General features: G+C 32.3%; 1 protein-coding gene across 1 annotated transcript; it reads right to left on the bottom strand.

The window, feature by feature from the left end:
* Positions 1–501: 501 nt before the first annotated feature.
* Positions 502–4,564, bottom strand: LOC109809581 (putative LRR receptor-like serine/threonine-protein kinase At1g74360). The gene is made up of 2 exons (XM_020372922.3): positions 4,147–4,564; positions 502–3,873 (listed from the first exon to the last, which is right to left on the bottom strand). The coding sequence occupies exons 1-2, from the start codon at positions 4,262–4,264 to the stop codon at positions 665–667; spliced, it is 3,327 nt and encodes a 1,108-aa protein (XP_020228511.1). The 5' UTR covers positions 4,265–4,564; the 3' UTR covers positions 502–664.
* Positions 4,565–16,392: the final 11,828 nt, after the last annotated feature.

Here is a 16,392-nt window from a genome sequence, read left to right as displayed (position 1 = left end):
ACATGCTGAATTCAAGAGAAAATCAATATTAAAATTATGTATTTAACAGTAGAAACAAGTTCATTTTAATCTCTCAATTTTCGTTGGAAAATAAGAGGTAACTAACAATATAAGAATGACTCCAGTAACTAGGGTTTCACACATTTATAAAATTGTTTGATTAAAAAAAACTTATATAACCACATCAAAAGAGAGTAAGAACCTCTTAAATACATGAACATTAAATGAATGGCACATCTATCATAGACTATTCAAAACAAAAGTCTAATTACTTAATTAACCAGAGAAATACTATGATTCAATTCATAATCCTCGTAATTAATATATATAATAATTCTAAGAATTTATTCCCTGTTATCTTTGTTTAAAGAATAAGATAGAGATCTTCTGGACGGATTGGAGAAAGAAACTTTTTTACCCTGCCACCAATGATCAAGACAAATTGAACAGAGGTGCTAGTTATTCTTCAAAAGGTGTTAAACAAATGTAAAGTCACAATGGTAACAGAACAAAATTGAGCAACTTCTTATACATGAATGACGAGTTTCTATCTTTACATGAGAAGAATCAACTGTGTATGACATGTTTTTCCTATGTAATTGTAGACTGTATTGCAACTTACACTATGCAGTATGCACATTTTTTTTTCCAAAATCCAAAAAGACTAGACAAGGTGGCCATAATTTGAGTCCCCAACGGGATTGTATATCTTAATGAGCATAGCTAGAACCTCCTTCATGTTAGGCCTAGCCTGTGGTGCATCATGTGTGCACTTCACTCCAACATGGAGCAACTCCCCCATCTCCTTTGAACCCTTCAACAACACTGGCAAAGATTGAGATTGAGCTAACCCTTGTCTCTCAGAATCCATCATAACACGCCTAGTCCACTCCACCAAACACTCTTCCCCTCCATCCACTGCTCTTCTCCCAGTTGCTAGCTCCATAGCCAACACCCCAAAACTATACACATCCCCTTTTGTGGTGGCTTGCCATGTTTGTCCATATTCTGGTGCCACATACCCCACTGTGCCAGCCACTACAGTACTCACATGACTATCTCCAACATCAACAATCCTAGCAAGTCCAAAGTCTGTTACCTTGGCCTTTCCATCCTTGTCTAGCAACACATTACTAGCTTTCACATCTCTGTGCACAATAGCAGGGTAACACTCATGGTGTAGAAAGACTAGTGCTCTAGCAACATCAATTGCCACTTCTATGCGCCTTCTACATGTCAACCTTTTTGTGTCTGTCACAACTTCCTCCAAGCTTCCACCTCCTATGTACTCATAAACAAGTACTTTCTGTGAACCATAGAGGCACCAGCCATAGAGTGTGACAAGGTTTGGATGAGGCCAGTTAAAGCCTTGACCACTGAGAACCTTCATTTCAGCTCTGAATTCTTTCTCCCCCTCAGTTCCTTCCCTTTGTAGCTTCTTCACTGCCACTTCTCTCCCATCTGGAAACATCCCTCTATACACTGTTCCATAGCCACCCCTTCCTATCACTCTCTCCTCTGTGAAGTTGGAGGTTGCTTCCAAGATGTCTGCGTGTGTGAAAACTGTCTTGTTCAGGTGGAATATCTTAACAGTGTCGGAATACCATGTTGAGGATCCTGAGCTTCCTGAGTCATGTGCTTGCTTCTTTGTGTTCTTCATGAGGTATCTTTGTTCCACTGATGGACTTTTCACCAAGAAACATATTACAAGGAAAAGAAGTCCAAAGACAATGACAGCCAGGGCTACAGCCAAAATCAAAGACCATTTTGTGGGATTTTTCAAGACTATGTGTAGAGTGCTATTTCTGTCGCCAGATGAGTTTAAGAACTCAGGGAGGTTCAAGTGAGGGTCACCCAAATATGAGTCCTTGTCAAAAGTGAGTAAGTGTCCAGCTGGTGGGACTATACCTGATATGAGGGGATTGTATGATATGTTGAACCTGCTAAGCGCATCCAAGTGTGCCAAACTTATAGGAAATGCTCCAGAGAAATTGTTCCAAGACAAATCAAGATTCTCTAGGCACTTCATGCTGCCAATTTCATTTGGAATTTCACCAGAAAAATTGTTTCTAGTCATGTTCAAGACTACAAGTGGCAAAGTTACCATCTGCGGAGGGAATTTCCCAGTGAACTTGTTATCCCCCAAATGCAACATGCTGAAGTTCACCATGGTCGCAATTTCTGAAGGAATATCACCACTCAACTGGTTACCAGTTAGCTGAACATACCCTGATATGTGTGATGATCTAGAAGAGGGCTCAGATTCACAAGTGGGGAAAATACCATATCCTTTGAGCAACCTGTTCCAAAGGGCCCTACAATTCTTCCTTGTTAGGATGGTATTCACAAAGCTGAATGGAGGGTAATCAGCAGGTATCCATCTCTTCATTGATGAGCATTCACTATTGCCAGCAACAACTTGGCCTATGCTTTTTTTATTTGATTCAAATGTGGCCGTTGCATCCCTACCAATTCTTGTTAGCTCAGGAGGAAATTTTCCAGAGAGTTTGTTGTTTGCAAGGTTCAACCACAACAAGCTTGAGCAGTTTCCCAACTCTAGTGGGATTTCTCCTGTTAATGAATTATTTGCAAGGTTTAACCACAAGAGAGAAGTCAAATTTCCAAGGCTCGGTGGAATTGAGCCACTGAAATTGTTGAAGGCAAGTTCAAGTGCCACAAGGTAAGTCAACTTTCCCAATTCAGATGGAACAGGTCCAGTGAACTGGTTGTTGGTTAAGGTTAAGAAAGTGAGTCGAGACATGTGTGAGATTTCAACAGGTAATGGACCTGAAAAGTTATTGGAACTCAATTCCAAGCGGCTAAGGTTGGTCAAAGTGAAAATGCCTGATGTGTTCAACCCTCCAGTGTAGGAATTTGAGTGCAGCAGAAGAAACTTGACTTGCTTGAATTTCCCAAAAATCTTCTGCACCTCCCCACCAAATCCGTTTCTGCTCAAATCCAAGATGAACAAATTGGTCAAGTTCAAAAGGGCCTCTGGGATATCCCTTGAGAAAGTGTTGTTCCCCAAGAACAATGACTCAAGAACAGAAATGGAACCAATTTCACTTGGAACATCTCCACTGAACTTGTTACTAGAGAGGTTAAGAACCACCAAATTCTTGCAGTTAGCAACCTCCTTGGGGGCCTCACCAACAAATTCATTCACCGAAAGATCCAGTTTTTCAAGGCTACAGTTCCTTGGAAAAGCCTGAGGAGAAACAACCCCATGGAGAAAATTCTCTGACACTGAAAACTCCCTCAGCCTGGAAAACCCACTCCATAGGGCCCCACTAAGATGGTTGGTGCTCAAATCCAAATACTGCAGCCTCAAGCATTGGTCAAAGAAACCACCAACCTCACCACTCAAGTGATTGTCTGAAATATTCAAAGTCACCAAGTTCTCACAAATGGCAGGAAAACTCACCCCAAGTCCCCCAACAAACCTGTTAACAGACAAGTCCAGTGTCTGCAACTGTGCCAAGCCCTTCAAATTCAACTCCCCCTCAAGAGTATTATGAGAGAGGTTAAGATACACAAGCTTGTGGCTCCTCCTCAAGTCCTCAGGAATGACCCCAGAGAGAGAGTTCCAAGAGATGTCAAGGTGTGTGAGCTCAGTGAGCTGAGAAAAGTTGGGGAATATGTTACCATATATGTCACTGGCAGAGATGTCTACTTTCACAACCCTCCGTGCTGTGTTGTTGAAGAACCCGCACCTGATTCCTGACCACACACAAGGGTTTGAACTGTTCTTGTTCCAGCTGGTGTAGCCTCCTCTATTTGCACGAGTTTGGGTTTGCAAGTACGTTTTCAGCTTCAGCAAAACTTGTTTGTCCGAGTCCAATGAATTAAAAGAATCCCCAGCAACTAATTTACCTGTACAATCACCACAACCTCGGTAAAACGTACTAACAAAATAGCATCAATGATCAACCTAGGAAAACCAGAAGAATAAACATAATAAATTAATAAATAGAGAATCTATTAACACCCCACCAGATAGATTGGTACTTAATAATAATTATAATAATAAACATTGATTCTTATTAAGGTACGGTTCACTACTTAACTCATCAATTATTATGAACCCAAAAAGGAGTTTGAGGCAAAAACTTTTCCTTTTTTGGAAAAAGAGTTTTGTGATAGTACCTGAGAAAAGGATCAAGAAACAGACAAACAGGAAGCCCCATGAATCGGTTTCCTGCTCTGACATTAATAATGGTGCTTCTCTTGTGCTATGTGCTTTTCTTCTTTGAGAAAAACTCATGTACTTGGTGGTTGTGCCAGGGAATAAAATAAGTGAATCTTTGAAGGCCTAAAGGCTAAAACTGTGAAGCCATTGGAATGGTCTGCCTCTGCCAGGTGGTGGTGGACAGCAAAATTGAACTCTCAACAACACTCTCCCTCCTCTCTTTATTTTCCATTTTTACTTCTTCTCAATGATATCATGCTGAGGTACGGGTTTATTTTATTGAATATTAGTGAACAATGAACCAACGATTGTTGTTGTTTTTGATAAAATAAAATAAACAAAAACAAAACAAAAAAAGCGTGGTTGATGTGGTTTGTCCCCGAATGTGAATGTCAAATCACGTATGTTTATTTTGTTTTTAAACAATATATATTCTCTGCTAGTAGCAATCCTATTTTGAATTGGGTACACACTGTAAAACTTTCTATCAAGGTATTTAAGGGTTATATTTCAAGGTATAAACTCAAAATTAGTCGGTCTTAAGAAAATGAATTATAAATCAGTTTTATAAAATCGTTATATAAAACAAGATTTATTTCTCACTTATATACACTAAATTAATATTATCTTAAATAGATGTTAATATAAAAAAATTCTAACATGCCCCTCATGTCAAATATTCTTGAATATATAATTTATAAGGATAAACATATATAAATAATTCAATAACAACCCGAGTGAATAATATAATAAATTGAACAATAATAATATTATTCAATATTACTAAGATAAATTCTGATATGAGATATCAATTTGAGAATTTATTTCTATTTAATAAAAAATGTGAAAAATACTTAAAAATATTGCATATATAAGACTTGTGATTGTATACGGTGATGGATGAATATAGGAGTCACAAGAAGCAAAGGAAATGAGAGTCACAAGAAGCAAGCAAAGGAAACAAAGCATTTTGGATTTGGTGGCGACGGGGCGGTCGAGCCGCCATTGCTGACCGGTTCGACGAAGATTGGCTCGCAAGGCTTTGACTAGATTGCTACCACGCAAAGACTACTTACTAATGCAACTATCCGTTCACACAAAACATTAGATAAATAAGGAAGACTTTCAAAGTTATACCATATATGTATAAAAAAATTAATATATTATAAATGTTAAAAACCATAATCTTAAATCCAGATAAATAATACAATGTTTCATACGTCAGCTTTAATTATTATAAACACAATAATTATTTAATATTCTGCTATATTGTCAATATTAGTATGAAAAATTATAATAAATATAGCCATAAGATATAAGATAGAAGTATCTAGTTTCTATGATCTTGTAGTATGTAGTAAAGAAAGAGAGTTGTGTTACACTCTCAGCAATCAACATAGTGTTTGTGACATAAAGAACATGGACTACTCATGGTTAATTTAGATTTATGAGATTTATTTTTATGGAGGTTAATGGAAAGGTATTGGAATAAAGGAAGACATGTGATTTTATTGACTTGGAATAAATATATGATCGTGTTTGAAGAAAAGTGTTATGGAAGACTTTGAAAAAGAAAGATGTTCATATGTGACTTAGATATCAACTATACAAAACAAATATGATAAGATAACTACAGATACAACATTTAAAGGAGGTGGGTGAAAAATAGCCTTCGACATTAGATTATTATATCAATTGTGTTATATTTGATGTATTAGTTTGTCGAGTGATGTTTTTTAAATTCATGAGGCCAACATCAGTTATGAGATATATATGAATCTTGGACTCCAACACATTGGTTATAACAAAGTCGATGTTATACGTGCCCAGATAATCATGTTGGCGAGAACAATATCAGTTGTATAATTGATGTTGTAGGCTCAAAAAATCCATGTGATATAGATCCTTATCTCACTAGTGTGAAACTAAAGACAATCTTATAAGATAAAATTACATTAAGATCTAGACTTAAGTTATTATTTATTTAATTAGTCTTTGGCGTGCTTAAAATACTTATTAACATGATTCTTTTAGTCTCAAGATACAAACAATTTATTATGACCGAGATATATATTTTTTTTTGTTAAATAAAAGCGTCATCAAATATTAAAATAAGTATTATTCAACATATAAATTAACTAGTATTTTAGCTAGTGTAATAATAGTTATTATATATAATTAAAATTTGCAAAAAAATTATATATATATATATATAAGGCAACTATTATATTTAAATATATAAATTATATTTAAACTTTATATAAATAAATATTTTTAAATATATAAGTTATATTTTAGATTTATGATAAATAATTTATATTTTTACACAAAATTATTTTTAATTATTAATAATTTATTTTAAAAATACTAAAAATTTAATTTAAAATATTAATAATTTATTTTAAAAATATTAAAACTTAATTTGTTAATAAATAAATAAAAAATAAAATAGATAAGAACTTAAAAAAAGTCCCTAAAAACTTTTTTTATAAAAAAAAATGATTAAAATTATTCTTGTTAAAATAAATATTAAAAATATTATTATACAAGATAGTCATTTGTATTTTGAAATTATTTTAATCAATCAGTAATTTTAAATTTGAGTTTTAAATGTATAATTATGTTAAATATTAAAAAAATTGTCATTCATAATAATTTTATTAGTTTAAATATGTTTAAACTGTCTCAAATTAGCTCGATTTTCATATTACTACTTTTTAAAAAAAAATTATTTATATTACTTGACTAATATTTTTTTCAATTTAGTACCTGACGTTAGTTTCCTCTATTAAATGATGACGTGGCAAACGGATTGTCACATCATCACCCAATAGTGTATGTCATGTCAGTACACATAGTCACCTCATTGTCCACATAAATTATCACGTCATATTTGAAATTTTTTTTAAAAATTAGTTTTCCAAACCCCGCTCATTCTCCTCTGTCGCGCGCAGCGCCTCTTCCAGTTGCGGCAGCACCGCCTCGCCGTCATTGTCGTGCTCATGAAGCCACTGCACAGGGCCTCCTTCGTCGCAGCCAGCGCCTCTTGGTTTTCCTCCTCGTGAAGCTCCGCAGCAACCACCGCCTCCTCCCGCTCAACCTCTGCGTGTTGGATTTGTCCCAAGGCAACGTGCAAACGCAAAGACGATTGTTGTAGAAAGATCGTTATGGAAGGGTTGTTAGGTCTCGGATACGATGCTTCCGTCTGCAAATCTCGCTGGGAAAAATCAACTTTCTGCCCCGCTAGTATGAAAATTAGCAAAAGGAATTTTTCATTGTTCGAATAAACACAAAATTTTGATTTAATTAATCTTCTCCTTTTGTATTTGTGCAGGGGAATACGAATACATTGATGTGATAATGAGAATACGAATACGAACGCGGCGGGGGCTTCATGAGCACGGCGGCGCTGCCGCGGCTGGAGGAGGCGCTGCTCACAGTAGAGGAGAATGAGGGGGGTTTGGAAAACTAATTTTTTTAAAAAATTTCAAATATGACGTGGCAATTTACGTGGACAATGAGGTGGTCATGTGTGCTGACATGACATACACTGTTAGGTAATGACGTGGCAGTCCGTTTACCATGTCATCATTTAACAGAAGTTGACGTTACTAAACTAAAAAAAATATCAGTCAAGTAATTTAAACAAAAAAAAATTTAAAAAATAGTAATCTGAATATCAAGCTAATTCAAGGTTGTTTAAACATATTTAAGTCTAATTTTATTTGATTTGAATATGATTACCTTTAGTAAAAGGTGTAAAAGGTATTTGTGGTATATAATAACATGTTCAAATAATTATAATTTTATTAATAATACAATTAAAGTAATGCATGATAATGATATTTAATTGTTTAAATAATGATAATTTTATTTTGTGAGTACAAATTAATCTTTAGTTTAGTTAATAGTGACTGCGTAAATTATTTTCGTTGAAAAAACAATCATAATAATGACATGTAAATGTAGCACGTTTTCAATCATATTGACTAATCTAAGAATATATATATAGTTGTATACAATACTTTTTCTTTCGGATCATGATGTTTGGTTGAACAAGTTGTGTGTGATGAATCAAAGGTATCTTATTTGGTTAAAAGCAAATGAAAATGTCAGAAAATGACATCGCTGTTTTCTTGGTTAGGGGGTAATACATGCTTTTAAACGAATTGGTCGAAAACTTGGCTACGATTTAGAGAGGATAATTCAGGTTTATGTTAATTAATGAAGCACCAATGACTTTAGATTCAAAGTGATTTTTTTAATCAGAATTCAAGTATAATTTTTTATTAATGTCGATCTTGATGTCTAACCCAAACTTTGTTCTTCTTCTTTTAGAGATTAATAGTTAATAGCTTTTTTGGTGTAAAAAATACTTAATAACCTTTTCCAAATCTAAACATTACATTACTATTATTTAATTATATATGTATTACACGTTACTTTTACGTACGTAGGTATTATTCTGTTCAAAAGTTTTAATAAATGTCAACATATTTTAAAATAGTGGTATACTTTTTTTTCAATTACATTATATATAATATTAACATTGGAAAATTTCAAAGAGAATGAAAAACTATTAAAGTTTTGATTTTGGGTAGAACTTAATAGTTTCATTTGAACCACATACATGTATGAATTAAGGTTCGTTTATACTATGATATCAAATTAGTAAATTAATATAATAACCTGACATGATCTTTATACTTAGTTCGACAATTAATCGTGGAAAATAACCAAGTCCTTAGAATTATATATCTATAAATATCTAGATATGTACTATATGACATGCATATAAGTATAAAACAACTATACAAATGTAACAAAATATAAGTATAGTAATATAGTAAATGTCAAATATATAATCTAAATTATCAGTTAAACAATATATATATATATATATATATATATATATATAAAGGCTACACAAAAGTAGCACCATAAAGGACATCAAACACCACCATCCTCTAGATGCCCTCCATTGCATATCTCCTCATACTTATTCATGTTCTACTCATATAAAGTATGATCATCATAATCCAACTACATGAAAACAAGTAAGGATAAGCTAAGGTTCAAAGAATTAACTTACAATCTTTCAACATAATACAACATAATGTCAATTTGAACACTAAAACATTAACAACTCAAGTTACATCAGCAACAATTTGAATACAACATGATTCATCACAAGTCAGCATTACATAACACTATATGTGTCGTCATGTATTTCAACTACGAATATCTCCTACAACATAAGTAAACAATCTAAGTGCCTTGATGATAGTGCATAATTAATACATATTTTAGTACATTAGATTAGGCTTATTTGATTATTAGAAGTGTCTTAAATTGATAAATTGGTTGACATTTATTTTAGTGAACTATTTTTGTTTTAATTCTAAATTCTAGTTAATTCTCGTAATTTCTATCCACTTTGACATGTTGTCTTGTGAAAACCATGTTTGGAGCTCCCAAACTCAGAATTGAACATTCTTGATGTCCCTAAAAAGTTAGGACAAAGCTTTACAACTTTTCTAGGGGGAGTTTCACCCAGTTTGGACATCCTAGAGTCCAAAAATTGTGCCTCAAAGTTATGTCTCTACACTTCAATTTGGGTTTACTTTATGAACTTATTATACTAATAGTATAACCTTATTAATTAGTTGATTAGTGAGTTGAACCTTGTAAATATTCTAATTAGGCCCACTATATTGGTCTATTAATAGGTGTCATGAGAATTGTGATATACACTTTCTCTCATTTTTCAGATTTTAGAGTTGTTTCCTATATAAGTTTCTCTAAAATTCTCTTTCTTTCTCTCTTTGATTTTTCTCCTGAATTACTCTACAAGAATTGATTGCAACAACTTGATGGAGATGCGTGGCTAATCTATTCAATCAATTCGAGATTTCATGAATTGCGATAAAATTCGTGATAAAATTTAGGTTCTCAATATAATTTTACTATATGAATTCTTTTCATTTTCTTCTTCATTCTAGATCTAATTTTCATTTTCATTATTATGAATTTCATTTTAATTATATCTAGAACATAATTGAAGATTGATTTTGGATTTAAGTCTAGATTTAGATTTAGACCTAAAATCGCCTAAATCAATCGTTCACCATTCTTGAATTTCACAAAAATTGTGAGATCGCAATTATGTTTCACATTTTTATAAAATTCAATAGATCTATATTTAGATCTACATTTTAATTATGTTAATGTTGATTTAAGGCTGATTAAATTTGAATTATATTTTAAATTGTAAAAATTTCGTTGCAAGAAAATCTAATACATTTTCTAATTGAAATTTTTGTTTAATTTTTCTATTTGTGTTTATTATTATTGATTATTGTTTGCTGTCTAAAAGTCTCTTTCTAACAATTGCATGATAAATTTAGATTTAATCAGATTGTGCCTTTCAAAATAATGGTCTAGATTATTCCCTATATTTGAAATAAATTTAGTAATTTTTTTATAAGGATTCGACAATACTATCACTTGACCTTACCAAACCAACATCTTTTCATACTAACTAGATCAATAACCAACTGAGATATCAATCCATATAGCATGATTTCTCAATTGTCGTCACTAAAACTAGCAAGTTCAGTATTTATTTCAAGGTAGAACAACTAGGGAGTGAGCCTGCCACGACATTAACTAATAAGCCTCCTATGGGATTAACCACTGACTACCCTCCAAATACCACGCCCCTCCAATACTTAGTTAGGGATTAAGCCCTCAAGTTTGTGCTTTACTCAAGTTGGTCCCTTGTAATTAGTATAGTTCAGTCTAACTCTTATACTATGGCAGCTTATATCTAGTATGTCTCAACCTAACTTGCATAGCACATCAATTGAGGTCATAAAGGAGACTAACTATCCTCTTCAAGAGTCAAACTTTCCAAGAAGGGTTTTCAACAAAATTAGGCTCTTGGAGCATAACAACACAATATCCTCACAATGGGATATGCAACTTTAAAATAAACTTTCTTCTAATCCTAAGTTGATCAACATAACTTTCAACACGATGCCTTAAGCATTCTTAATGTCAACATCTCAACAACATGCAACATAAAGCATCAAGTATATTTGATACAACTACTCAACTGAACAGCCTACATCTTTATAAACATCATTCTAGATCAATGTATATAGCATGAATATTATTTATCAACTTAAAACATGCAACGGATTAATCAACTATACTTATGTTCACCATTTATAAAGTTAAACAAGTTTTCATCTAGCAATCAGCGCCCGACGCCATTGAGGTAGGGAATCCTCTACCTCACCCATGTTTAGTGCTACACAATCTATGCCCGATGTAACGTCTAATAATATAAATATTAACCTCAATTTTATACGTTTATATATATATATATATATATATATATATTTATAGATTGAGAACACAAATAAGTAATAAAAGAAAATTTTCAAACTCACATACACATAATTAACTTATAATGACCTTAAAACATTTGCAATAATATATGTAATTATAAACTTCTCATATCTTACATTATTATTTCCAATATTTACATTACATATTATTCTACTATTATTTAGAGTACATGCCTTACATACTATTTTTTTTTCTACTACTACTACGATAGTATTTACATTGGTGGTGGAAATAAGTTTACAATAGGATTTGCATGATTTGCTGGTGGTAAAAAGAAAGTCACTATAATAGGTCCATCTATAATAGTGGGATTTTCTTGATTGGGAAAGAAAACAAATGAAGACAGTCCTATGCCTTGGAACGTAACTGAATTGGAGACAGCGTCTATACTCCAATTACCCCTAGGAAAAAGGCAGTGATAACTACTATAAAAGGACCTAGAATGGTCGGTAGATCCATCTATTTTTTGATATATTAAATTTTTCACAAAAAAAAAAGGAGTAAGAGAACTTATCAAATAAATACAATTAATTAAATAAAGAACAAGATTGTCTATAGTAAACATAAAAATTAAATTTTTATTGTTATAATAAAATTTTATTTTAATAATGGCTAGTCAGGATAAATGAGCATTATCGTAATATCAATCAAATATCAAACAGGATATTTCACCATAAATGCTTACTCATTTAAATCCCCAAGGTAGAACCTCCAGCCACAAATAATTCAAACTTTATCTTCTATGGCCATAGAACAATATTTATCTTCATAATTACGTGAAGAAATAACAACAAGACGAGTCCAAGATATCACAGCTATATTATAGTTGATTATAAAATATATTTACAATAAATAAATTTACGTAAAAAGAATATATTAAGAGTACTAATGAAAAAAAAAAATCCACTGCAATAAATGCACGGATAAACCCAGCTCAGAAATCTTATCTACTGATTTCAAATGATTCTAAGTTATCTATACGTAACTAAAAGAAGCAAATGGTAGTGAAACTAAATTAATTGAAATCAATTTACCATTAGATACCAACTATGTAATCATTACCTCTCATGCTATAAATAGGCTTCATCTGTAGTAAAATTTGAGACACAAGTGACGGAAGTAGAAAAAGAGAGAACTAAGAAAAAAGAGAAGGAAGAGAAAAGAGAAAAAGAGAAAGAGAGCGAAGTGAGCAGAAAGAGAATAAAATTTTTACACAACTACCCCTTGATAAGTCTACATTTCAAGATAAAGGGGAGGAGAACTTTATCTCTTTAAAATTTTATATACTACTATGTTTATTTATTTATGTTATTTTCTATGTGTATTTATTTAGTGGGGTGTCCCTAACCTCATTTATTTGCTTAAACTATGATTATTTTTATCCATAATAATTATTAAGGTGTTCATATTTTATATTGTTTAATTATTTTATAATAATTTTCATTTTTTTTATTTATATCATTGGTACTCTTAATATATTCTTTTTACGTAAATATATTTATTGTAAATATATTTTATAATCAACTATAATATAGTTGTGATATCTTGGACTCGACTTGTTGTTTCTTCACGTAATTATGAAGATAAATATTATTCTATAGCCATAGAAGATAAAGTTTGACTTATTTGTAGCTGGAGGTTCGACCTTGGGGATTTAAATGAGTAAGCATTTATGGTGAAATATCTTGTTTGATATTTGATTGATATTACGATAATGCTCATTTATCTTGACTAGACACTATTAAAATAATTCAAATTTTATTATAACTAAAAATTTAATTTTTATGTTTACTATAGACAATCTTGTTCTTTATTCAATTAATTGTATTTATTTGATAAGTGCTCTCACTCCTTTTTTTGTGAAAAATTTAATAAATCATAAAATAGATGGATCTACCGGCCATTCCAGGTCCTTTTACAGTAGTTATCACTGCCGTTTTTCCTGGGGGTAATTGGAGTGTAGATGTTGTCTCCAACTCAGTCACGTTCCAAGGCATAGGACTGTCTTCGTTCGTTTTCTTTCCCAATCAAGAAAATCCCACTATTATAGATGGACCTATTATAGTGACTTTCTTTTTACCACCAGCAAATCATGCAAATCCTATTGTAAACTTATTTCCACCACCAATGTAAATACTATCGTAGTAGTAGTAGAAAAAAAATATAGTATGTAAGGCATGTACTCTAAATACTAGTAGAATAATATGTAATGTAAATATTGGAAATAATAATGTAAGATATGAGTAGTTTATAATTACATATATTATTGCAAATATTTTAAGGTCATTATAAGTTAATTATGTGTATGTGAGTTTGAAAATTTTCTTTTATTACTTATTTGTGTTCTCAATCTATAAATATATATATAAACGTATAAAATTGAGGTTAATATTTATACTATTAGACGTTACATTTTAATGGTATCAGAGCAACGTTCCATGGGTAACTTGGGGAAATGGGCAAACCATGTTTCTAGTATAAGAAACTAACCTATGAAAAAAATTCAGATGGCAGGAAGAAGAAATACAGAACTGATTGAGGCTGTGCAAGCTATTAAGGACATGGTTGCCGCCTTGTTAAGGAATCAACGACCGGAAGGAATGGGGGAGTCACAAGGATTGGTTGAATTTAGGAGAAATAAACCTTCCTATTTTGACGGAGGATATAATCCTGAAAAAGCTGAATTATGGATTAAAGAAATAGAAAAGATATTCCGAGTCATGAACTGTCCTGATAACCAAAAAGTGAACTATGCAGTATTTATGTTAGTAGGAGAAGCGGAATATTGGTGGGATAGTACTAGAAGGTTATTAGAAGGAGGGAGAATAATTATTACAGGGGAAGTGTTTAGAGCTAAATTATTTGAAAAATATTTTCCTAATGATGTTAGGAAGGCTAAAGAAATAGAATTTATACAATTAAAACAAGGGAACATGATAGTGGGAGAGTATGCTTTTAAATTTGAGGAATTGGGAAAATATTCTGCTTTATTTTATCACCCTGATGAGAGGATGAAGTGTATTAAATTTGAGGATGGACTTAGACCAGAATTAAGAAAGGCAGTAGGGATATTAGAAATCTCTAATTTTCCCATATTAATACACAAGTGTCGATTTTTGGAAGGTTTTGATCATAATAAGGATAATAGACCAAAATCTTTTGGCCCTCAGTTTAATAAGAGAAGGAATAATGAAGGAAAACCTTATGATCGTCCACAATGGAAACCCTAATCTTCTCAATTTGCAGGAAAATCCAGTAGACCCATGAATAATCAAGCTAAGTGTCTTAAGTGTGGACAGGGTCATTATACTAAGGACTGTCATCTCAAAGGACCTGTTTGTTTCAAGTGTGGAAAGCCTGGTCATGTATTTTCTGAGTGTGGACAACCAAAGGCATAGGCGAATACTTCTGGAACCAAACCAAGACCTCCTACGACTGGGAGAGTTTATACCATGACCAGAACTGAAGCTTATCAAAATAATGATCTAATACAAGGTAAATGTTTCATTAAAGGTAAAACTTTAAATGTACTATATGATTCAGGCGCAACTCATTCTTTTATCTTCAATGATTGCGTCCAACATCTTCAATTAACAGTTTCTTCTTTAGATAATAATCTAATTATTTCAACCTCTACAAACAAATCTGTAATTGCCAATAAAGTTTGTTTAGATTGTCTTATTTTTATTGGTGATAGAAAATTTCTTGTAAATTTGATCTGCTTACCTTTATCACAATTAGATGTGATTTTAGGTATGGACTGGTTATCTTCCAACCATGTCTTTCTCAATTGTGCCGAAAAGTCTGTAATGTTTTCTGATTCTAAGGACCTATCGATTTCATTATCCAAATCAATAAGCAAGTTTTCATGGGGTAAAGTTCAAGGATATTTAATTTTATCTTCCATGGAAGCTAAGAAGAAGTCGACTTGAAAAACAGTTGTTGTTCAAAATTTTCCTGAAGTTTTTCCTAATGATATTCCTAGTTTGCCACCTGATAGAGAGATTGAATTTTCAATTGATTTAATGCCTGGAACAGGACCAATTTCAATGGCACCTTATAGGATGTCACCTTCTAAACTAGCTGAGTTGAAGAAACAATTAGAAGAGTTGCTTGAAAAAACAATTCATACGCCCTAGTGTATCACCTTGGGGGGATCATGTTTTGTTAGTTAAAAAGAATGATGGAAGTTTTAGGTTGTGTGTAGACTATCAACAATTAAACAAGTTCACCATAAAGAATAAATACCCTCTTCCTAGAATAGATGATTTGATGGATCAATTAAGAGGAGCCACTGTGTTTTCTAAAATAGATTTAAGATCAGGATACCATCAAATCAAAGTGAAAGCAGAAAACATACAAAAAACTGCATTTAGAACAAGGTATGGTCATTATGAATATCAAGTGATGCCTTTTGGAGTAACCAATGCACCTGCAGTGTTTATGGATTATATGAATAGGATTTTTTGACCATATTTAAACCATTTTATGGTAGTCTTTATAGATGATATCCTCATATATTCTCGAACTCATGCAGAGCATGAAGAACACCTTCAAACTGTTCTCCAAATCCTGAAAGATAAACAATTGTATGCCAAACTTTCTAAGTGTGAATTTTGGTTAAAGGAGGTTAAGTTTTTAGGACATGTGATTTCCAAAGATGGAGTGTCTGTGGATCCGTCTAAAGTAGAAGCAGTTCTTCTATGGGAACCTCCAAAGATGGTGACAGAAATCCGTAGTTTTTTGGGTTTGGCAGGATATTATAGGAGATTCATTGAGGGATTTTC

The sequence above is a fragment of the Cajanus cajan genome, chromosome 6 (genome assembly GCF_000230855.2).
Source record: "Cajanus cajan strain Asha chromosome 6, NIPB_CcT2T_4, whole genome shotgun sequence".
Lineage (NCBI taxonomy): Eukaryota > Viridiplantae > Streptophyta > Magnoliopsida > Fabales > Fabaceae > Cajanus > Cajanus cajan.
The sequence above is the reverse complement of the archived record's forward strand: the minus strand, read 5'-3'. Positions and strand labels throughout refer to the sequence as shown.